This window comes from Salvelinus alpinus, chromosome 21, assembly GCF_045679555.1.
Source record: "Salvelinus alpinus chromosome 21, SLU_Salpinus.1, whole genome shotgun sequence".
Classification (NCBI taxonomy): Eukaryota; Metazoa; Chordata; class Actinopteri; order Salmoniformes; family Salmonidae; genus Salvelinus; species Salvelinus alpinus.
This window is the reverse complement of record NC_092106.1, coordinates 51,408,546-51,434,251: the sequence shown is the minus strand read 5'-3', so window position 1 is coordinate 51,434,251 and position 25,706 is coordinate 51,408,546. Positions and strand designations below refer to the sequence as shown.

Genomic DNA, 25,706 nt, shown 5'->3' with positions numbered 1-25,706 from the left:
GGGAGAACAGAACAGGCCAGGGAACAGGGAGAGACAGAGAACAGGGTCCAGGGGAGAGCAGAACAGGCCAGGGAACAGGGAGAGACAGAGAGCAGAACAGGCCAGGGAACAGGGAGAGACAGAGAGCAGAACAGGCCAGGGAACAGGGAGAGACAGAGAGCAGAACAGGCCAGGGAACAGGGAGAGACAGAGAGCAGGGTCCAGGGGAGAGACAGAACAGGCCAGGGAACAGGGAGAGACAGAGAGCAGAACAGGCCAGGGAACAGGGAGAGACAGAGAGCAGGGTCCAGGGGAGAGCAGAACAGTCCAGGGAACAGGGAGAGACAGAGAGCAGGGTCCAGGGGAGAGACAGAGAACAGGGTCCAGGGGAGAGACAGAGAGCAGGGTCCAGGGGAGAGCAGAACAGGCCAGGGAACAGGGAGAGACAGAGAGCAGGGTCCAGGGGAGAGACAGAGAACAGGGTCCAGGGGAGAGACAGAGAGCAGGGTCCAGGGGAGAGCAGAACAGGCCAGGGAACAGGGAGAGACAGAGAGCAGGGTCCAGGGGAGAGCAGAACAGGCCAGGGAACAGGGAGAGACAGAGAGCAGGGTCCAGGGGAGAGCAGAACAGGCCAGGGAACAGGGAGAGACAGAGAGCAGGGTCCAGGGGAGAGCAGAACAGGCCAGGGAACAGGGAGAGACAGAGAGCAGGGTCCAGGGGAGAACAGAACAGGCCAGGGAACAGGGAGAGACAGAGAGCAGGGAACAGGGAGAGACAGAGAGCAGGGTCCAGGGAGAAGCTCTATTTTAGGGGACCAAGGCCTGGGAACAAGCCCCGAAGCACTCAACATGGTCTGGATCACTGGTCTGGACATGACCCCTGACCCCTGAGGTCTGAGGAGATCTGTCCACTCTAAAGACCCTGTCCTCTCTTCTATTCCTTCCCCACTACATTGTCATGAAGTGAATGTCCCCAGGCTATTGTACAGTAGCATTACTACAGTATCATTACTACAGTAACATTACTACAGTAACATTACTACAGTAACATTACTACAGTATCTGTACTACAGTATCTGTACTACAGTATCTGTACTACAGTATCTGTACTACAGTATCACTACTACAGTATCACTACTACAGTATCACTACTACAGTATCACTACTACAGTATCTGTACTACAGTATCACTACCACAGTATCACTACCACAGTATCACTACAGTATCACTACCACAGTATCACTACCACAGTATCACTACCACAGTATCACTACTACAGTATCACTACCACAGTATCACTACTACAGTATCACTACCACAGTATCACTACTACAGTATCACTACTACAGTATCACTACTACAGTATCACTACCACAGTATCACTACCACAGTATCACTACTACAGTATCACTACCACAGTATCACTACTACAGTATCACTACTACAGTATCACTACTACAGTATCACTACCACAGTATCACTACTACAGTATCACTACTACAGTATCACTACCACAGTATCACTACTACAGTATCACTACTACAGTATCACTACCACAGTATCACTACCACAGTATCACTACTACAGTATCACTACTACAGTATCACTACTACAGTATCACTACTACAGTATCACTACCACAGTATCACTACTACAGTATCACTACTACAGTATCACTACTACAGTATCACTACCACAGTATCACTACCACAGTATCACTACTACAGTATCACTACCACAGTATCACTACCACAGTATCACTACCACAGTATCACTACCACAGTATCACTACTACAGTATCACTACTACAGTATCACTACTACAGTATCACTACCACAGTATCACTACTACAGTATCACTACCACAGTATCACTACTACAGTATCACTACTACAGTATCACTACTACAGTATCACTACTACAGTATCTTTACAACAGTAACATTAGTTCAGTACATGGCTGGAAAAGGAATCAACGATCAGCGTTAGAGTACTAATACCAGTGTCCCCTTATGGACCCTAGTCAAAAGTAGTGCACTATATAGGAAGTAGGGTGCCCTTTGGGATGCAGCCATGATACTCTATCATCTTCCCAGATGTCTCGGGGTCGGAGGTTAACGAGATACAAGCCATTAATGAATCCCTGACCTCGCTCTGTTTTCCCCAGACACGGCCTGTTGTTTACTGTATGAGGCTTGGCCAATAAAGACAGAGAAACGGTATACATTACCTAAAGGTCTCCAGTCACACATGCAGTGATCCAGCTGACCCTGGTAAAGGTCAACATTACAATGCCTGGCTTCGTCTACCGATTATCTCTATTCCTGAACCATGGAGATCGAAGAACACGACACTGTATCCCCCTGGCGCGCGCGCGCACACACACACACACACACACACACACACACACACACACACACACACACACACACACACACACACACAGTAATCCCTGGCACACACACAAAAGTAAACACTAACTCTGAGACTGTATCTACTTGCTGAGTCCAGGTGGTGATTCAAGTCCAGCTGACGTGATCTGTCGCTGTCGGAGAGTTAATGCCATGATCCAGGTGATGATTAATACCATGATCCAGGTGATGATTAATACCATGATCCAGGTGATGAATAATGCCATGATCCAGGTGATGATTAATACCATGATCCAGGTGCTGATTAATACCATGATCCAGGTAATGATTAAATAATGCCATGATCCAGGTGATGATTAATACCATGATCCAGGTGATGATTAATGCCATGATCCAGGTGATGATTAAATAATGCCATGATCCAGGTGATGATTAAATAATGCCATGATCCAGGTGATGATTAATACCATGATCCAGGTAATGATTAAATAATGCCATGATCCAGGTGATGATTAAATAATGCCATGATCCAGGTGATGATTAATACCATGATCCAGGTAATGATTAATGCAATGATCCAGGTGATGATTAATACCATGATCCAGGTAATGATTAATGCCATGATCCAGGTGATGATTAATGCCATGATCCAGGTGATGATTAAATAATGCCATGATCCAGGTGATGATTAAATAATGCCATGATCCAGGTGATGATTAATACCATGATCCAGGTAATGATTAATGCCATGATCCAGGTGATGATTAATACCATGATCCAGGTAATGATTAATGCCATGATCCAGGTGATGATTAATGCCATGATCCAGGTAATGATTAATGCCATGATCCAGGTGATGATTAATGCCATGATCCAGGTGATGATTAAATAATGCCATGATCCAGGTGATGATTAAATAATGCCATGATCCAGGTGATGATTAATACCATGATCCAGGTAATGATTAATGCAATGATCCAGGTGATGATTAATACCATGATCCAGGTAATGATTAATGCCATGATCCAGGTGATGATTAATACCATGATCCAGGTAATGATTAATACCATGATCCAGGTGATGATTAAATAATGCCATGATCCAGGTGATGATTAAATAATGCCATGATCCAGGTGATGATTAAATAATGCCATGATCCAGGTGATGATTAATACCATGATCCAGGTAATGATTAATGCAATGATCCAGGTGATGATTAATACCATGATCCAGGTAATGATTAATGCCATGATCCAGGTGATGATTAATGCCATGATCCAGGTAATGATTAATACCATGATCCAGGTGATGATTAATACCATGATCCAGGTAATGATTAATGCCATGATCCAGGTGATGATTAATGCCATGATCCAGGTAATGATTAATACCATGATCCAGGTAATGATTAATACCATGATCCAGGTGATGATTAATACCATGATCCAGGTGATGATTAATACCATGATCCAGGTGATGATTAATACCATGATCCAGGTGATGATTAATGCCATGATCTTCCACCCCTCCCTGTACTAATCATAGATAAGCTTTTACATTTCTCTGAGAAAGCTGAGAAAGCAGTCTAGCAAATTTCACAAGCAAATAACAGAGAGCTACCATATTCCAGCTGTCCAGCAGGGTGCTGTTGCCATGGACTACGTTCTGGGCTAGGGTGCTGATGTGGACTACGTTCTGGGCTAGGGTGCTGTTGTCCTGGACTACATTCTGGGCTATGGTGCTGTTGCCCTGTACTACGTTCTGGGCTTGGGTGCTGTTGTCATGGACTACGTTCTGGGCTTGGGTGCTGTTGTCATGGACTACGTTTTAGACTAGGGTGCTGTTGCCGTGGACTACGTTCTGGGCTAGGGTGCTGTTGTCCTGGACTACGTTCTGGGCTAGGGTGCTGTTGTCCTGGACTACGTTCTGGGCTAGGGTGCTGTTGTCCTGGACTACGTTCTGGGCTTGGGTGCTGTTGCCGTGGACTACGTTATGTGCTTGGGTGCTGTTGCCGTGGACTACGTTCTGGGCTAGGGTGCTGTTGCCGTGGACTACGTTCTGGGCTAGGGTGCTGTTGCCGTGGACTACGTTCTGGGCTTGGGTGCTGTTGCCGTGGACTACGTTTTAGACTAGGGTGCTGTTGCCGTGGACTACGTTCTGGGCTTGGGTGCTGTTGCCGTGGACTACGTTCTGGGCTAGGGTGCTGTTGTCCTGGACTACGTTCTGGGCTAGGGTGCTGTTGTCCTGGACTACGTTCTGGGCTAGGGTGCTGTTGTCCTGGACTACGTTCTGGGCTAGGGTGCTGTTGTCCTGGACTACGTTCTGGGCAAGGGTGCTTTTTCTGTGGACTACGTTCTGGGCTACGGTGCTGTTGCCGTGGACTACGTTCTGGGCTAGGGTGCTGTTGTCCTGGACTACGTTCTGGGCTAGGGTGCTGTTGCCGTGGACTACGTTCTGGGCTAGGGTGCTGTTGTCCTGGACTACGTTCTGAGCTAGGGTGCTGTTGTCCTGGACTACGTTCTGGGCTAGGGTGCTGTTGATGTGGACTACGTTCTGGGCTAGGGTGCTGTTGTCCTGGACTACGTTCTGGGCTAGGGTGATGTTGATGTGGACTACGTTCTGGGCTTAGTGGATGGTCTGGATCTAGCCTGTGTTCTCTCCAGTCAGAAGGGACCTGGCCACAGAACACCTCCTCCAAAGTCAGCCAACACTGAAAAACAGTACACACAGTACACAGTCCTTTTTCATTCAGGTTAGGCTCCAACTTGTTAAAACTGGTCAGAGAGCAGACAGCCACCTTCATTCTCTCTCCACCTCTCTGTCCAGGAAAACATGAGGGTGTTTTTGGATTGGCCTTCCTCTTTCCTCTCTCTGAATATCTCACTTTTCCACTACATTCACAGGTTGCTTGTTTGTCTTACACGTGTGAGTGAGTGAGACAGAGAGAGAGAGAGAGAGAGCTAGGCTGTGTCCCAAATTATACCCTATTCCCTACATAGTCCTGGTAGTTTCAAGCAAAGGCTAGCTTTTAAAACAGAAATTTGCATCCTGTAGCACTAATTCCCAAAAGTTCTGGGACACTAAAGTCCATGGAGAATACGAGCACCTCCTCCCAGCTGCCCACTGCACTGAGGCTAGGAAACACTGTCACCGCTGATAAATCCACAATAATTGAGAATTTCAATAAGGATTTTTCTACGGCTGGCCATGCTTTCCTCCTGTCTACCTCAACCCCGGGCAACAGCTCTGCTCCCCCAGCAGCAACTTGCCTAAGCTTCCCCTGCTTCTCATTCACCCAAATCCAGATAGCTGATGTTCTGAAAGAGATGCAAAATCTGGACAATCTGGTCAGTTGGGCTAGACAATCTGGACCCTCTCTTTCTAAAATGATCCGACGCAAATGTTGCAACCCCTATTACTAGGGGGTTGTTCAACCTCTCTTTCGTATCATCTGAGATCCCTAAAGGGGAGACACTCTAGACCCAAACTGCTACAGACCTATATCCATCCTGCCCTGCCTATCTAAAGTCTTCGAAAGCCAAGTTAATAAACAGATCACTGACCATTTCGAATCCCACCGTACCTTCTCCGCTGGTTTCCGAGCTGGTCATGGGTGCACCTCAGCCACGCTCAAGGTCCTAAACGATATCATAACCGCCATCGAGAAAAGACAGTACTGTGCAGCCGTCTTAATCGACCTGGCCAAGGCTTTCGACCCTGTCAATCACCGCATACTTATCGGCAGACTCAATAGCCTTGGTTTCTCAAATGACTGCCTCGCCTGGTTCATTAACTACTTCTCAGAGTTCAGTGTGTCAAATCACAGGGCCTGCTGTCCGGACCTCTGGCAGTCTCTATGGGGGTGCCACAGGGTTCAATTCTCGGGCCGACTCTTTTGTCAGTATATATCAATGATGTCGCTCTTGCTGCTGGTGAGTCTCTGATCCACCTCAACGGAGACGACACCATTCTGTATACTTCTGGCCCTTCTTTGGACACTGTGTTAACTAACCTCCAAACGAGCTTCAATGTCATACAACACTCCTTCTGTGGCCTCCAACTGCTTTTAAATGCTAGTAAAACTAAATGCATGCTCTTCAACCGATCGCTGCCCGCCCGACCAGCATCACTACTCAGGATGGCTCTTACTTAGAATATGTGGACAACTACAAATACCGAGGTGTCTGGTTAGACTGTAAACTCTCCTTCCAGACTCACATTAAGCATCTCCAATCCAAAATGTAATCTAGACTGGGCTTACTATTTCGCAACAAAGCCTCCTTCACTCATGCTGCCAAACATACCCTCATAAAACTGACTATCTTACCGATCCTTGACATCGGCGATGTCATTTACAAAATAGCCTCCAACACTCTACTCAGCAAATTAGATGTAATCTATCACAGTGCCATCCGTTTTGTCACCAAAGCCCCATATACTACCCACCACTGCGACCTGTATGCTCTCGTTGGCTGGCCCTCGCTTCATATCCGTCGCAAAACCCACTGGCTCCAGGTCATCTATAAGTCTTTGCTAGGAAAAGCCCCGCCTTATCTCAGCTCACTGGTCACCATAGCAACACCCACCCGTAGCACGCGCTCCAGCAGGTATATTTCACTGGTGATCCCCAAAGCCAATTCCTACTTTGGCCGCCTTTCCTTCCAGTTCTCTGCTGCCAATGACTGGAACGAATTGCAAAAATCACTGAAGCTGGAGATTTATATCTCCCTCACTAACTTTAAGCATCAGCTGTCAGAGCAGCTTACCGATCACTTCACCTGTACACAGCCCATCTGTAAATAGCCCGCCCAACTACCTCATCCCCATATTGTTATATATTTTTGCTCTTTTGCACCCCAGTATCTCTACTTGCACATCATCATCTGCACATCTATCACTCCAGTGTCAATGATAAATTGTAATTATTTCGCCACTATGGCCTATTTATTGCCTTACCTCCCTAATCTTACTACATTTGCACACACTGTTTATAGATTTTTCTATTATTGTGTTATTGACTGTACGTTTGTTTATGTGTAACTCTGTGTTGTTGTTTTTGTCGCACTGCTTTGCTTTATCTTGGCCAGGTCGCAGTTGTAAATGAGAACTTGTTCTCAACTGGCCTACCTGGTTAAATAATAAAAAATAAAATATAAAATATATATATATATATACAGTGGGGAGAACAAGTATTTGATACACTGCCGATTTTGCAGGTTTTCCTACTTACAAAGCATGTAGAGGTCTGTAATTTTTTTATCATAGGTACACTTCAACTGTGAGAGACGGAATCTAAAAAAATCTAAAAAAAACTAAAAAAATCCAGAAAATCACATAGTATGATTTTTAAGTAATTAATTTGCATTTTACTGTAGCTAGCTATCACACTACCAGCCCTGTAGCGAGCTAGCTGGCTATCACACTACCAGCCCTGTAGCTAGCTAGCTGGCTATCACACTACCAGCCCTGTAGCTAGCTACACACTATCACACTACCAGCCCTGTAGCTAGCTAGCTGGCTAACACACTACCAGCCCTGTAGCTAGCTAGCTGGCTATCACACTACCAGCCCTGTAGCTAGCTAGCTGGCTATCACACTACCAGCCCTGTAGCTAGCTAGCTGGCTAACACACTACCAGCCCTGTAGCTAGCTAGCTGGCTAACACACTACCAGCCCTGTAGCTAACTAGCTGGTGTAAGAAATTGTAATGGATACTGGTAACTTGTTTTAACAACTTCTCAACACAAGCTATACTTGGCACAACATGCACCCATCCCCCACTATACCCCCACACTTTGTACCCTTATAAATAACCACAGACCCACACACACTCCCCTCCCCCATGAATAGGCCCCTGTTAAAACAAACGCACATGGATTCTGCTCAAGGATGAGACTTTAAGACAAAGAACTGTGTGAAGAGCCAATGGAACGTCGACATCAGGCCCGGACAGGACTACCCACGACCCAGATCGACCAATCGGAAGGCCAGACTACAAGATCAACCTACTTTACTTGTTGCCTATATAACCAGCACAAACTGTTTAGAGTGCCCTCTTTTCCGACGATTCCATACGAGTCAGACAGAAGGGCCCGTGCTGCACGATTGCTAAGATATTTTTACCTGTGAATAAACTGCCTTATTATACAAATATCCACCTCGTCCTATGTCTCAACTTGATCTCCTGTCTCCAGTAAACGTTTTATCAACACTGGCTAACACACTACCAGCCCTGTAGCTAGCTAGCTGTCTAACACACTACCAGCCATGTAGCTAACTAGCTGGCTAACGCACTACCAGCCACTCTGCAGATAGCTAGTCATGCTTATAATGCCATACACAATACAAGTTTAGCATGACAACAATAGTAAAATAGGTCTCCAAAGAGAAGAGTTTAGTTTCCTGAAGTCAGAGAAGTTAAAGTTCGAAGTTCAAGTACACACAGATATGGGACCAGGGAACATTAAGACCATACGCCAGTCATATAAATAGAATCTAAAGACAGGGAACATCTAACGCAGGCAACATGAAAGATTACATTTCTATAACCTCTATAGCCTACAGAACCAGGCTATAGTGTTTCCTGTCAGGTCTGAACCAGGCTATAGTGTTTCCTGTCAGGTCTAAACCAGGCTATAGTGTTTCCTGTCAGGTCTGAACCAGGCTATAGTGTTTCCTGTCAGGTCTGAACCAGGCTATAGTGTTTCCTGTCAGGTCTGAACCAGGCTATAGTGTTTCCTGTCAGGTCTGAACCAGGCTATAGTGTTTCCTGTCAGGTCTGAACCAGGCTATAGTGTTTCCTGTCAGGTCTGAACCAGGCTATAGTGTTTCCTGTCAGGTCTGAACCAGGCTATAGTGTTTCCTGTCAGGTCAGAACCAGGCTATAGTGTTTCCTGTCAGGTCTGAACCAGGCTATAGTGTTTCCTGTCAGGTCTGAACCAGGCTATAGTGTTTCCTGTCAGGTCTGAACCAGGCTATAGTGTTTCCTGTCAAGTCTGAACCAGGCTATAATGTGTCGTATCAGGTCTGAACCAGGCTATAGTGTTTCCTGTCAGGTCTGAACCAGGCTATAGTGTTTCCTGTCAGGTCTGAACCAGACTATAACGTGTCGTATCAGGTCTGAACCAGGCTATAACATGTCGTATCAGGTCTGAACCAGGCAATAACGTGTCGTATCAGGTCTGAACCAGGCTATAACGTGTCGTATCAGGTCTGAACCAGGCTATAGTGTTTCCTGTCAGGTCTGAACCAGGCTATAGTGTTTCCTGTCAGGTCTAAACCAGGCTATAGTGTTTCCTGTCAGGTCTGAACCAGGCTATAGTGTTTCCTGTCAGGTCTGAACCAGGCTATAGTGTTTCCTGTCAGGTCTGAACCAGGCTATAGTGTTTCCTGTCAGGTCTGAACCAGGCTATAGTGTTTCCTGTCAGGTCTGAACCAGGCTATAGTGTTTCCTGTCAGGTCAGAACCAGGCTATAGTGTTTCCTGTCAGGTCTGAACCAGGCTATAGTGTTTCCTGTCAGGTCTGAACCAGGCTATAGTGTTTCCTGTCAGGTCTGAACCAGGCTATAGTGTTTCCTGTCAGGTCTGAATCAGGCTATAGTGTTTCCTGTCAAGTCTGAACCAGGCTATAATGTGTCGTATCAGGTCTGAACCAGGCTATAGTGTTTCCTGTCAGGTCTGAACCAGGCCATAGTGTTTCCTGTCAGGTCTGAACCAGGCTATAGTGTTTCCTGTCAGGTCTGAACCAGACTATAACGTGTGGTATCAGGTCTGAACCAGGCTATAACATGTCGTATCAGGTCTGAACCAGGCTATAACGTGTCGTATCAGATCTGAACCAGGCTATAACGTGTCGTATCAGGTCTGAACCAGGCTATAGTGTTTCCTGTCAGGTCTGAACCAGGCTATAACGTGTCGTATCAGGTCTGAACCAGGCTATAGTGTTTCCTGTCAGGTCTGAACCAGGCTATAGTGTTTCCTGTCAGGTCTGAACCAGGCTATAGTGTTTCCTGTCAGGTCTGAACCAGGCTATAACGTGTCGTATCAGGTCTGAACCAGGCTATAGTGTTTCCTGTCAGGTCAGAACCAGGCTATAGTGTTTCCTGTCAGGTCTGAACCAGGCTATAACGTGTCGTATCAGGTCTGAACCAGACTATAACGTGTCGTATCAGGTCTGAACCAGGCTATAGAACGTCCTGTCAGGTCTGAACCAAGCTATAACGTGTCGTATCAGGTCTGAACCAGACTATAACGTGTCGTATCAGGTCTGAACCAGACTATAACGTGTCGTATCAGGTCTGAACCAGGCTATAGAACGTCCTGTCAGGTCTGAACCAAGCTATAACGTGTCGTATCAGGTCTGAACCAGGCTATAATGTGTCGTATCAGGTCTGAACCAGACTATAACGTGTCGTATCAGGTCTGAACCAGACTATAACGTGTCGTATCAGGTCTGAACCAGACTATAACGTGTCGTATCAGGTCTGAACCAGGCTATAGTGTTTCCTGTCAGGTCAGAACCAGGCTATAGTGTTTCCTGTCAGGTCTGAACCAGGCTATAGTGTTTCCTGTCAGGTCTGAACCAGGCTATAGTGTTTCCTGTCAGGTCTGAACCAGGCTATAGTGTTTCCTGTCAGGTCTGAACCAGGCTATAGTGTTTCCTGTCAGGTCTGAACCAGGCTATAGTGTTTCCTGTCAGGTCTGAACCAGGCTATAGTGTTTCCTGTCAGGTCTGAACCAGGCTATAATGTTTCCTGTCAGGTCTGAACCAGGCTATAGTGTTTCCTGTCAGGTCAGAACCAGGCTATAGTGTTTCCTGTCAGGTCTGAACCAGGCTATAGTGTTTCCTGTCAGGTCTGAATCAGGCTATAGTGTTTCCTGTCAAGTCTGAACCAGGCTATAGTGTTTCCTGTCAAGTCTGAACCAGGCTATAATGTGTCGTATCAGGTCTGAACCAGGCTATAGTGTTTCCTGTCAGGTCTGAACCAGGCTATAGTGTTTCCTGTCAGGTCTGAACCAGGCTATAGTGTTTCCTGTCAGGTCTGAACCAGACTATAACGTGTCGTATCAGGTCTGAACCAGGCTATAACATGTCGTATCAGGTCTGAACCAGGCTATAACGTGTCGTATCAGGTCTGAGCCAGGCTATAACGTGTCGTATCAGGTCTGAACCAGGCTATAGTGTTTCCTGTCAGGTCTGAACCAGGCTATAACGTGTCGTATCAGGTCTGAACCAGGCTATAGTGTTTCCTGTCAGGTCTGAACCAGGCTATAGTGTTTCCTGTCAGGTCTGAACCAGGCTATAGTGTTTCCTGTCAGGTCTGAACCAGGCTATAACGTGTCGTATCAGGTCTGAACCAGGCTATAGTGTTTCCTGTCAGGTCAGAACCAGGCTATAGTGTTTCCTGTCAGGTCTGAACCAGGCTATAACGTGTCGTATCAGGTCTGAACCAGACTATAACGTGTCGTATCAGGTCTGAACCAGGCTATAGAACGTCCTGTTAGGTCTGAACCAAGCTATAACGTGTCGTATCAGGTCTGAACCAGACTATAACGTGTCGTATCAGGTCTGAACCAGACTATAACGTGTCGTATCAGGTCTGAACCAGACTATAACGTGTCGTATCAGGTCTGAACCAGGCTATAGAACGTCCTGTCAGGTCTGAACCAAGCTATAACGTGTCGTATCAGGTCTGAACCAGACTATAGTGTTTCCTGTCAGGTCTGAACCAGGCTATAGTGTTTCCTGTCAGGTCTGAACCAGGCTATAGTGTTTCCTGTCAGGTCTGAACCAGACTATAACGTGTCGTATCAGGTCTGAACCAGGCTATAACATGTCGTATCAGGTCTGAACCAGGCTATAACGTGTCGTATCAGGTCTGAGCCAGGCTATAACGTGTCGTATCAGGTCTGAACCAGGCTATAGTGTTTCCTGTCAGGTCTGAACCAGGCTATAACGTGTCGTATCAGGTCTGAACCAGGCTATAGTGTTTCCTGTCAGGTCTGAACCAGGCTATAGTGTTTCCTGTCAGGTCTGAACCAGGCTATAGTGTTTCCTGTCAGGTCTGAACCAGGCTATAACGTGTCGTATCAGGTCTGAACCAGGCTATAGTGTTTCCTGTCAGGTCAGAACCAGGCTATAGTGTTTCCTGTCAGGTCTGAACCAGGCTATAACGTGTCGTATCAGGTCTGAACCAGACTATAACGTGTCGTATCAGGTCTGAACCAGGCTATAGAACGTCCTGTTAGGTCTGAACCAAGCTATAACGTGTCGTATCAGGTCTGAACCAGACTATAACGTGTCGTATCAGGTCTGAACCAGACTATAACGTGTCGTATCAGGTCTGAACCAGACTATAACGTGTCGTATCAGGTCTGAACCAGGCTATAGAACGTCCTGTCAGGTCTGAACCAAGCTATAACGTGTCGTATCAGGTCTGAACCAGACTATAACGTGTCGTATCAGGTCTGAACCAGACTATAACGTGTCGTATCAGGTCTGAACCAGGCTATAGAACGTCCTGTCAGGTCTGAACCAAGCTATAACGTGTCGTATCAGGTCTGAACCAGGCTATAATGTGTCGTATCAGGTCTGAACCAGACTATAACGTGTCGTATCAGGTCTGAACCAGACTATAACGTGTCGTATCAGGTCTGAACCAGACTATAACGTGTCGTATCAGGTCTGAACCAGGCTATAGTGTTTCCTGTCAGGTCAGAACCAGGCTATAGTGTTTCCTGTCAGGTCTGAACCAGGCTATAGTGTTTCCTGTCAGGTCTGAACCAGGCTATAGTGTTTCCTGTCAGGTCTGAACCAGGCTATAGTGTTTCCTGTCAGGTCTGAACCAGGCTATAGTGTTTCCTGTCAGGTCTGAACCAGGCTATAGTGTTTCCTGTCAGGTCTGAACCAGGCTATAGTGTTTCCTGTCAGGTCTGAACCAGGCTATAGTGTTTCCTGTCAGGTCTGAACCAGGCTATAGTGTTTCCTGTCAGGTCTGAACCAGGCTATAATGTTTCCTGTCAGGTCTGAACCAGGCTATAGTGTTTCCTGTCAGGTCAGAACCAGGCTATAGTGTTTCCTGTCAGGTCTGAACCAGGCTATAGTGTTTCCTGTCAGGTCTGAATCAGGCTATAGTGTTTCCTGTCAAGTCTGAACCAGGCTATAGTGTTTCCTGTCAAGTCTGAACCAGGCTATAATGTGTCGTATCAGGTCTGAACCAGGCTATAGTGTTTCCTGTCAGGTCTGAACCAGGCTATAGTGTTTCCTGTCAGGTCTGAACCAGGCTATAGTGTTTCCTGTCAGGTCTGAACCAGACTATAACGTGTCGTATCAGGTCTGAACCAGGCTATAACATGTCGTATCAGGTCTGAACCAGGCTATAACGTGTCGTATCAGGTCTGAGCCAGGCTATAACGTGTCGTATCAGGTCTGAACCAGGCTATAGTGTTTCCTGTCAGGTCTGAACCAGGCTATAACGTGTCGTATCAGGTCTGAACCAGGCTATAGTGTTTCCTGTCAGGTCTGAACCAGGCTATAGTGTTTCCTGTCAGGTCTGAACCAGGCTATAGTGTTTCCTGTCAGGTCTGAACCAGGCTATAACGTGTCGTATCAGGTCTGAACCAGGCTATAGTGTTTCCTGTCAGGTCAGAACCAGGCTATAGTGTTTCCTGTCAGGTCTGAACCAGGCTATAACGTGTCGTATCAGGTCTGAACCAGACTATAACGTGTCGTATCAGGTCTGAACCAGGCTATAGAACGTCCTGTTAGGTCTGAACCAAGCTATAACGTGTCGTATCAGGTCTGAACCAGACTATAACGTGTCGTATCAGGTCTGAACCAGACTATAACGTGTCGTATCAGGTCTGAACCAGGCTATAGAACGTCCTGTCAGGTCTGAACCAAGCTATAACGTGTCGTATCAGGTCTGAACCAGACTATAACGTGTCGTATCAGGTCTGAACCAGACTATAACGTGTCGTATCAGGTCTGAACCAGACTATAACGTGTCGTATCAGGTCTGAACCAGACTATAACGTGTAATAGGAAATGCAGCTCTGTCTCTACCTCTCCCCTGGAGCAGAATGAGCACAGCCTGTCCTCTCTGGGCAGCCAGGTTTGTCTGTGACGACCAGTCTCTATAGCCAGACTGTGCTCACTGAGTCTGTACCAAGTCAATGTTTTCCTCAGTTTCCTCTCTCTGTGTGTCTCTCTGTGTGTGTCTCTCTCTCTCTCTCTCTCTCTCTCTCTCTCTCTCTCTCTCTCTCTCTCTCTCTCTCTCTCTCTCTCTCTCTCTCTCTCTCTCTCTCTCTCTCTCTCTCTCTCTCTCTCTCTCTCTCTCTCTCTCTCTCTCTCTCTCTCTCTCTCTCTCTCTCTCTCTAATAATTACATCTAATGGTAACACAAACGTTTCCTCTCTCCCCTCTGTAGTTTAAACCAGGTGGATTAAAGATTAAAGTGAAGTCTCTCTCTCATACACTGAACAAAAATATAAAACGCAACATGCAACAATTTCAAAGATTTTACTGAGTTAAAGTTCATAGAAAGAAATTATAATCCAATAAAACAAATGTTCCCTCTTTCCTCCACATAGTGGATTAAATGTTCCCTCTTTCCCCTACATAGTGGATTAAATGTTCCCTCTTTCCTCTACATAGTGGATTAAATGTTCCCTCTTTCCCCTACATAGTGGATTAAATGTTCCCTCTTTCCCCTACATAGTGGATTAAATGTTCCCTCTTTCCCCTACATAGTGGATTAAATGTTCCCTCTTTCCCCTACATAGTGGATTAAATGTTCCCTCTTTCCCCTACATAGTGGATTAAATGTTCCCTCTTTCCCCTACATAGTGGATTAAATGTTCCCTCTTTCCCCTACATAGTGGATTAAATGTTCCCGTTCTCTACTCTCCTGTTCTCTACTCTCCTGTTCTCTACTCTCCTGTTCTCTACTCTCCTGTTCTCTACTCTCCTGTTCTCTCCAGTTCTCTACTCTCCAGTTCTCTACTCTCCTGTTCTCTACTCTCCTGTTCTCTACTCGTCTGTTCTCTACTCGTCTGTTCTCTACTCGTCTGTTCTCTACTCGTCTGTTCTCTACTCGTCTGTTCTCTACTCGTCTGTTCTCTACTCGTCTGTTCTCTGTTCTCTACTCGTCTGTTCTCTACTCGTCTGTTCTCTACTCGTCTGTTCTCTACTCGTCTGTTCTCTACTCGTCTGTTCTCTACTCTCCAGCTCTCTACTCTCCAGCTCTCTATTCTCCAGCTCTCTATTCTCCAGCTCTCTATTCTCCAGCTCTCTACTCTCCAGTTCTCTACTCTCCTGTTCTCTACTCTCCTGTTCTCTCCAGTTCTCTACTCGTCTGTTCTCTACTCTCCAGCTCTCTACTCTCCAGCTCTCTACTCTCCAGCTCTCTACTCTCCAGCTCTCTACTCTCCAGCTCTCTACTCTCCAGCTCTCTACTCTCCAGCTCTCTACTCTCCAGCTCTCTACTCTCCAGCTCTCTACTCTCCTGTTCTCTACTCTCCTGTTCTCTACTCTCCTGTTCTCTACTCTCCTGTTCTCTACTCTCCTGTTCTCTACTCTCCTGTTCTCTACTCTCCTGTTCTCTACTCTCCCGTTCTCTACTCTCCCGTTCTCTACTCTCCTGTTCTCTACTGGTCTGTTCTCTACTCTCCTGTTGTCTACTCTCCTGTTGTCTACTCTCCTGTTGTCTACTCTCCTGTTGTCTACTCTCCTGTTGTCTACTCTCCTGTTGTCTACTCTCCTGTTGTCTACTCTCCTGTTGTCTACTCTCCTGTTGTCTACTCTCCTGTTGTCTACTCTCCTGTTGTCTACTGGTCTGTTCTCTACTGGTCTGTTCTCTACTGGTCTGTTCTCTACTGGTCTGTTCTCTACTGGTCTGTTCTCTACTGGTCTGTTCTCTACTGTGTTGTAATGTGTTGTACTGTGTTGTACTGTGTTGTACTGTGTTGTTCAAACTTGTGAAACTTAGACATGTATGACTGGTTTAGATTTGGTCCGGTCAGGGTGGACTAATCAAATTTCAACTACTTTTCAACGTCCGTGGACATCTGGTGTCTGTTGGTGCTCAGTGGGTGAGGATGCTTGTTACAGAACATGGAAAAAGAGTAGGTGTCATGGTAGGTGTCAGTAAAAGCCAGGAAAGGTGACATTAACTGGGGAGAGAGAAGAGAGAGGGGGGGGGGGGAGTTGTCTAGACTGTTTTCACAGTCTTGTTTTGACCACCAGATGACAAAAAGAGAAACATGTGAGCTGGAAGGGCAGAAGCAGATGGCCCAACTGTCGTTTGTGCTACTATGATTTCCCATCGTAACCAATTCAATTGCCGGTAATTCCGTTATAGATTTCATTATCCTTTATATTATACATTATATTATCTCCTCACGAGAGAAACCAGAAAATATCTTCAAGATATGGGGGAGGTTTGGGAACAGAATTACAAGACAATGTTTCTTAAAATACATTTTCTCCAACACTAAATATTAGTGTTGATATTATGTACAGTTGAAGTCGGAAGTTTACATACACCTTAGCCAAATACATTTAAACTCAGTTTTTCACACTTCCTGACATTTAATCCAAGTAAAAATTCCCTGTCTTAGGTCAGTTAGGATCACCACTTTATTTTAAGAATGTGAAATGTCAGAATAATAGTAGAGAGAATGATTTATTTCAGCTTTTATTTCTTTCATCACATTCCTAGTGGGTCAGAAGTTTACATACACTCAATTGGTATTTGGTAGCATTGCCTTTAAATGGTTTAACTTGGGTCAAACGTTTCGGGTAGCCTTCCACAAGCTTCCCACAATAAGATGGGTGAATTTTGGCCCATTCCTCCTGACAGAGCTAGTGTAACTGAGTCAGGTTTGTAGGCCTCCTTGCTCGCACACGCCTTTTCAGTTCTGCCCACAAATGTTCTATAGGATTGAGGTCAGGGCTTTGTGATGGCCACTCCAATACCTTGACTTTGTTGTCCTTGAGCCATTTTGCCACAACTTTTTAATGGCGGTTTTGGAGCAGTGGCTTCTTCCTTGCTGAGCGGCCTTTCAGGTTATGTCGATATAGGACTCGTTTTACTGTGGATATAGATACTTTTGTACCTGTTTCCTCCAGCATCTTCACAAGGTCCTTTGCTGTTGTTCTGGGATTGATTTGCACTTTTCGCACCAAAGTACGTTCTTCTCTAGGAGACAGAACGCGTCTCCTTCCTGAGCGGTATGACGGCTGCGTGGTCCCATGGTGTTTATACTTGCGTACTATTGTTTGTACAGATGAACGTGGTACCTTCAGGCATTTGGAAATTGCTCCCAAGGATGAACCAGACTTGTGGAGGTCTACAATATTTTTTCTGAGGTCTTGGCTGATTTCTTTAGATGTTCCCATGATGTCAAGCAAAGAGGCACTGAGTTTGAAGGTAGGCCTTGAAATACATCCACAGGTACACCTCCAATTGACTCAAATTAGCCTATCGGAAGCTTTTAAAGCCATGCTATAATTTTCTGGAATTTTCCAAGCTGTTTAAAGGCACAGTCAACTTAGTGTATGTAAACTTCTGACCCACTGGAATTGTGATACAGTGAATTATAGGTGAAATAATCTGTCTGTAAACAATTGTTGGAAAAATGACTTGTGTCATGCACAAAGTAGATGTCCTAACCGACTTGCCAAAACTATAGTTTGTTAACAAGAAATTTGTGGAGTGGTTGAAAAACGAGTTTTAATGACTCTTAACCTAAGTGTATGTAAACCTCCGACTTCAACTGTAGATGGCAGGGGTCGTTACTTCAATAAAAAGCATGAGCAGTCGCACACCCAGAGATGCTGACTAATAAACTATAAACTATAATAATAAATAAAGAGAGTCACACACTCTATATATAAACTCCCAGTAATTTATTGGGCAAAACACCAACGTTTCGGCATCACTGTCTTCAATGGTCTATACATCAACATTACTGTATATATTTATTCATAATACCTTTTAAAACTTGTTTCTGGTAGAGTGTGTCAAGAACTGCAACGCTGCTGTATCCAGAAAAGTCCACCAACCAAAGGACATCCAGCCAACTTGACACAACTGTGGGAAGCACTGGAGTCAACATGGGCCAGCATCCCTGTGGGAAGCATTGGAGTCAACATGGGCCAGCATCCCTGTGGGAAGCACTGGAGTCAACATGGGCCAGCATCCATGTGGGAAGCATTGGAGTCAACATGGGCCACCATCCCTGTGGGAAGCATTGGAGTCAACATGGGCCAGCATCCCTGTGGGAAGCACTGGAGTCAACATGGGCCAGCATCCCCGTGGGAAGCACTGGAGTCAACATGGGCCAGCATCCCTGTGGGAAGCATTGGAGTCAACATGGGCCAGCATCCCTGTGGGAAGCACTGGAGTCAACATGGGCCAGCCTCCCTGTGGGAAGCACTGGAGTCAACATGGGCCAGCATCCCTGTGGGAAGCATTGGAGTCAACATGGGCCAGCATCCCTGTGGGAAGCACTGGAGTCAGCATGGGCCAGCCTCCCTGTGGGAAGCATTGGAGTCAACATGGGCCAGCATCCCTGTGGGAAGCATTGGAGTCAACATGGGCCAGCATCCCTGTGGGAAGCACTGGAGTCAACATGGGCCAGCATCCCTGTGGGAAGCACTGGAGTCAACATGGGCCAGCATCCCTGTGGGAAGCACTGGAGTCAACATGGGCCAGCATCCCTGTGGGAAGCACTGGAGTCAACATGGGCCAGCATCCCTGTGGGAAGCAGTGGAGTCAACATGGGCCAGCATCCCTGTGGGAAGCACTGGAGTCAACATGGGCCAGCATCCCTGTGGGAAGCACTGGAGTCAACATGGGCCAGCATCCCTGTGGGAAGCACTGGAGTCAACATGGGCCAGCATCCCTGTGGGAAGCACTGGAGTCAACATGGGCCAGCATCCCTGTGGGAAGCACTGGAGTCAACATGGGCCAGCATCCCTGTGGGAAGCACTGGAGTCAACATGGGCCAGCATCCCTGTGGGAAGCACTGGAGTCAACATGCGCCAGCATCCATGTGGGAAGCATTGGAGTCAACATGAACCAGCATCCCTGTGGGAAGCATTGGAGTCAACATGGGCCACCATCCCTGTGGGAAGCATTGGAGTCAACATGAACCAGCATCCCTGTGGGAAGCATTGGAGTCAACATAGGCCAGCATTCCTATGGAACACTTTTGACACCTTGTAGACTCCATTCCCCGACTAATTGAGGTTGTTCTGAGGGGTAAAGGGGGGTGCAACTCAATATTAGGAAGGTGTTCCTAATGTTTTGTTCACTCAGTGTATAGATTTACTATAGAATCCATAGGTGGTCTGTAGCCTGTCATGACGTTGCCCTCTTTGGACACAGCGAGCACCACCCCCCTACCTCTGCACCATCCCCCTCTCTCTGTCTCCTACACCCAGGCTGCTGTGGTCAGAGAAGTAAAGATGGAACTATTTGTGAAATTATGTAATGTGACTTTAGACTGTTTAATGAGGGAAACTCCAATTCCCTTAGGAGTTTAACTGAGTCAGAGGACCGCCCATGAAAAGCATGAAAAGCACCGTTCTAATCTGTGTTCTGTGAATTACTTAGTAAATAAATGATTTTAAGACAATTGATGTATGGATGACTCAGTGAAGACTGGGTTCGTACAGATAACCAACAATTTACGACGTTTGGAATGAGACTAACGTGAGGTAAAGAATAATTCATTAATCAGAAGACTAATTGATCAGATATTAAAATATCAATATCAGGAAAATTATGAATTTTGATAAAGATAAGTCTTCAGTTTTAATGATGCCAAAGACACGACAAGCCCATCTACCGTAGACTCCATACGTTGTCTGTAATCAATACCATTTATTTTATAAAGCCCCTTTTACATCAGCAGTTGTCAAAGTGCTTTACAGACACCCCAGCCTAAAACCCACAAAGAGCTTTACAGACACCCAGCCTAAAAACCCCCAAAGAGCTTTACAGACACCCAGCCTAAAACCCCCAAAGAGCTTTACAGACACCCAGCCTAAAAACCCCCAAAGAGCTTTACAGACACCCAGCCTAAAACCCACCAAGAGCTTTACAGACACCCAGCCTAAAAACCCCCAAAGAGCTTTACAGACACCCAGCCTAAAAACCCCCAAAGAGCTTTACAGACACCCAGCCTAAAACCCACCAAGAGCTTTACAGACACCCAGCCTAAAACCCCCAAACAGCAAGCAAAGCAGATGCAGAAGCACAGTGGAGAGGGAAAAACTCCCTGGAAAGGCCCGGAAACTAGCCTTTTAAAAATAGAAAGTCTCAAAACACCATGATTGTGTAATGAAACCATGACAAGTAGTCTACCTAACCTGAGATCAGGTGATTGGATAACCATTCATCCTGATCCATTGCACCTCATGGCACAACAAGCTGCTTTTAAAACCAATAAAGATTATACTTCCCCCCCCCCCCCAAACATGCATACAACATTGTGTAAAAAAAATAATCATTAAGTCTTAAAATGTTGAATTACCCACAATACTCTGAAAACAGAGACACGTCAAGATAGAAAGGGCAAGGAGATTAAAACTAGACTTCCAATGAGTTCAATCCCTCAGTTCTCTATGTTTGGTTATCCTGTGGTTATCGTGCATCCGAACAGATCAATGGATGATGTGTGGTACTTTTGATTATCTCGTGATCGCGACAAAACAACTTTTGTTATGTAGTGATGGCGAGATAAACAGGGAAATAGGGAACATATGTCCTCTCTGGACTTCCATAGTATCCTGCAATGCTTGCTGTAAAACCCAATAATGTGTATAAACCCCTGGATGACTGACAGGAGGTGCTGTATTGAAGCCACAGGGCAGCCATCTTGGCACTCCTCTTCCATTGTAAAAAATATATTATAAAGCTATAGAAATGCATTTGTTAATGTCTACATTCATTTTGCCACGTTTATTTTATTACAGACACTTTAATGCATACTTTAAAATTATGTGAGCTAAACATTAACATTTAAAATGTAAAAATATATTTTTTAAATGTCCTTAATATATTTTTGGGGGGAGGGGGGGGGAGAGTACTAATGTTACTGTCCCCACTACAACAAAGAAATACTTAAATACATGTCATTTTGGCCTTGAAACATTTCATTGAAATAGAATTCCATCCATTCCCATGGAGGACTGTTCCTCCCAGGGAGTACCAATATGGCCGACTAGTGGCTTCAAAGCCTGTCAATGGCCAATACACAGCATCAACAATCCAGGGTTTATATACAGGTACGTACATCATTGGTAAAACCTCTAGTCACTGCTGGTGGTTTGGAGCACTGTGCACAACAATGGCTGCCAAAAATGGTTAAACTGGCAAATGATCAGATGTTAACCATTAGAATATTCCAGAAGGAGCGATCTAATTCTTCACTAGACAGGAGGGTGAAACACCATCATAGTGTTTAGAAGCTACAGAGAGAGAGAGAGAGAACGTCACCAAACGAGAAGGTATCTAACTCTTCACTGGACAGGAGGTGAAACCCCATCATAGTGTTTTGAACCTTTTAAGGTAGGTCTCCCAGTCCCTGTCAAGGTGTTACGACACACCATGTCATGTTTCAAAACATCCCAGGATGACGTGTTTACATACTCCAGCAAAGTTAAGTTTTCATCTCCTTCACGTTTGGTGGGCAGCTAGTTTTGGTGTTACAAAACATTTTAATTTGATCAATCGGGTGGAGATTTTAAGAGTACCTGGCCATTAAGGCCAGATCGTTAATCAAGACGTTCATAGATGACCAGCAGGGTCAAAAAAGAACCACAAGTGGTTGTAAAGGGTGCAACAGGTCAGTACCTCAGGAGTAAATGTCAATTGGCTTTTCATAGTCAGAGCATTCAGAGGTCGAGACGGCAAGTCCAGGAGAGAGAAGGAGACAGAGAAGAGAAACAGCTAATTGATTTTAGAGAACTCAGCTGACTTCATGGATTTTACTTACAAAATAGTAAACAACTTGTTGGATCCCCCTCTCTGTTCTCTTCATGGGATGTATAAGGCTGCTGAAGTTGTGTCCCAAACAGCACCCTATTCCGTACACGGTGAACTACTTTTGACCAGGGCCCACATGACTCAGTAAATCACATCAAATTTTAGTGGTCACATGCACATATTTAGTAGATGTTATTGTGGGTGTAGCGAAATGCTTGTGTTTCCTAGCTCTAAAAGTGCAATAGCCTGGTAAGGCAGCGGGCGGTGCAGTTGCCGTACCAGGCGGTGATACAGCCCGAAAGGATGCTCTCAATTGTGCATCTGTAAAAGTTTGTGAGGGTTTTAGGTGACAAGCCTCCTGAGGTTGAAGAGGCGATCTGAAGAGGCCTTCTTCACCAAGCTGTCTGTGTGGGTGGACCATTTCAGATCGTCAGTGATGTGTACGCCGAGGAACTTAAAACTTTCCACCTTCTCCACTGCGGTTCCGTCGATGTGGATAGGGGCGTTCTCCCTCTGCTGTCTCCTGTAGTCCACGACCAGCTCCTTCATTTTGTTGACATTGAGGGAGAGGTTATTTTCCTGGCACCTCCCTGTAGGCTGTCTCGTCGTTGTTGGTAATCAGGCCAAATGTGGCTGTGTCGTCTGCAAACTTGATGATTGAGTTGGAGGCGTGCGTGGCCACGCAGTCATGGGTGAACAGGGAGTACAGGAGGGGGCTTAGCGCGCACCCTTGTGGGGCCCCTGTGTTGAGGATCAGCAAAGTGGAGGTGTTGGTTCCTACCTTCACCAACCTGGTGGCGGCCCGTCGGGAAGTCCAGGACCCAGTTTGCACAGGGTGGGATTCAGACCCAGGGCCCCGAGCTTAATGATGAGCTTGGAGGGTACTACGGTGTTGAAGGCTGAGCTGTAGTCAATGAACAGCATTCTTACATTAGGTATTCTGGAGAGACACATGATACTCAGGGGTACATTCCAAATGGTCACCCTATTCCCTACGTAGTGCACTACTCTTCCACCTGGACAAGAGGGAAAACCAACAGTTGAAGTCGTAAGTTTACATACACTTAGTTTGGAGTCATTACGACTTCAACTATAGGTATTCCTCTTGTCCAGGTCGGAGAAGTAGTGCACTACTCTTCAACCTAGACAAGAGGGAAAACCAACAGTTGAAGTCGGAAGTTTACATACACTTAGTTTGGAGTCATTACGACTTCAACTATAGGTATTCCTCTTGTCCAGGTGGGAGAAGTAGTGCACTACGTAGGGAATAGGGTGACTATTTGGAATGTACCCCTGAGTATCATGTGAGTGTCTCTCCAGTTATCCGAGTGTGGGTCGTCGATGCTGACAACAATGATTGACTGTGTGGATGTTTTCTGTACGTAACCCTCCCACTGGCAAACACACTGCTTGAATCAGCACTGTTTCCATGTCATTTCAATGAAATAGACGTTGGATTGACGTCTGTGCCCACCCAGTAGGCTGTGACCAAGGTCACTTGACTGGATGTGCTATGTTTAGTAAATTGGTTATACAATTGCAATGGTGTAAAGTACTTAAGTAAAAAAAAATACTTTAAAGTACTACTTAAGTAGCTTTTGGGAGGTAACTGTACTTTACTATTTATATTTTGGACAACTTTTACTTTAATTTCACTATATTCCTAAAGAAAATAATATACTTTTTACTCTGTACATTTTCCCTGACACCCGAATGTACTCGTTCCTTTTTGAATGCTTAGCAGGACAGGAAGATGGTCAAATTCACACACAGAAACATCCCTGGTCATCCCTACTGCCTCTGATCTGGCGTACTCACTAAACACACACGTTTCGTTTGTAATGTCTGAGTGTTGGCGTGTCCCCCAGTAAATACAAGGGAAAAACAAGAAAATTGTGCTGTTTTGGTTTGCTAAATATAAGGATTTTAAAATGATTTTAGCAATAACATTTACTTTTTACTGAAGTAGCCTATGACAACTGGGGACTTTTTCCACCACTGATAAAATGTGAATCAGAGATTCTTCACAGAAAAAAAGTACAGGGTGGCTTAACTAGCCAATATTAGAAAGTACATTTTAAACCCCAATGAAAAATAGATTTTTTATTAAATACAAAGCAAATAGTTTGTGAAATAACATCGCACCGCAGAGAATTGTAGCCAACAACTCCACATTTCCAAGGCGACAGAGTCTAGTTCCACAAGTTGTTAAAACCAACTTCAGCAGAGTTGAGTTCCGTGAATATATATATATTTTTTTATCTACAACGAAATCCTACTGTCCAAACACTTCAATCTAAACGTGTTAACTGTTGCTTACCTCCATCCTTGAGGAATTCGCGATATGCACCTTTTCCTGTCCTCTTCTCTGTCTCGTCGGATGACCGCGCTGCTGCGTTTGTTTGAGCGAAGTCAGTTCAGAGGCTGAACTCACCACTCCTCCCCTGAAGAACTCTCCTCGCACTAGTCACGCAGAGAGGGAATGAGAGATGTGAGCAATACTCCTTGAAAAGGCGGAGGTCTGTGTTTATATTTAGAGATAACTACACTGTCATATCTTCACAAGCAGTGTACGAAACTAGTCTGATCGAAGGAGAGACAGGGAGGGCGGAGGGCTTCCGTTCTGTGCGCAGTTGCATTGATGCCACTCTTCTCGCACAACAGTTGAACGATATATTAAGGCTGATGATTTAAGTATGTACTTGGCAGATGTCATTGTGCAAACAAGTCGATATATTTCGCAAGACACTATTTTGTTTTTGAAGAAATAGTATAACTGAGCTTCAACCTGGTATCATTGCATTTCGTATTATTCTTTACTTATTCAAATCGGGACATTCCATTTAGTATGATATGTTACGTTTCTTATAAACCCAGGGTCGTTACAGTATGTATTAATTTGTGGATGTCCATTGTCCATTATGTATGATATGTTACGAATTACAATTCGTATTCTATGCCCGGATTCTCAAAACGTACAATATGTTACGAATTGTCAAAACGTGTGATATGTTACAAATTCTAGCTAGGTTGCTAGGGGATAGGGTTACGTTTTGGAGTTAGGTTAAAGGGTTAAAGTTAGGGTTTGGGGAAGGGTTAGCTAACATGCTAAGTAGTTCCAAAGTAGCTCAAAAGTAGTAAGTATCAACATCATCATCATCATCATCATTAACCACATCATCATCATCATCCACATCATCATCATCATTAACCACATCATCATCATCATCATTAACCACATCATCATCATCATCAACCACATCATCATCATCATTAACCACATCATCATCATCATCAACCACATCATCATCATCAACCACATCATCATCAACCACATCATCATCATCATTAACCACATCAT

The 25,706-nt window shown here is 45.3% G+C and overlaps 1 protein-coding gene across 2 annotated transcripts in view; it reads right to left on the bottom strand.

The window, feature by feature from the left end:
- LOC139548443 (capZ-interacting protein) overlaps positions 1–25,026 on the bottom strand; it is a 73,628-nt gene extending 48,602 nt beyond the window's left edge. Inside the window, exon 1 of one of the 2 annotated variants that reach the window (XM_071358153.1) lies at positions 24,666–25,026. In XM_071358153.1, coding sequence (XP_071214254.1) covers positions 24,666–24,671 — 6 coding nt within the window. In that variant the 5' untranslated portion in view covers positions 24,672–25,026. The remainder of the gene's footprint in view (positions 1–24,665) is intronic. The other variant, XM_071358152.1, reaches the window with a different exon arrangement.
- Between the last annotated feature and the right edge of the window lie 680 nt (positions 25,027–25,706).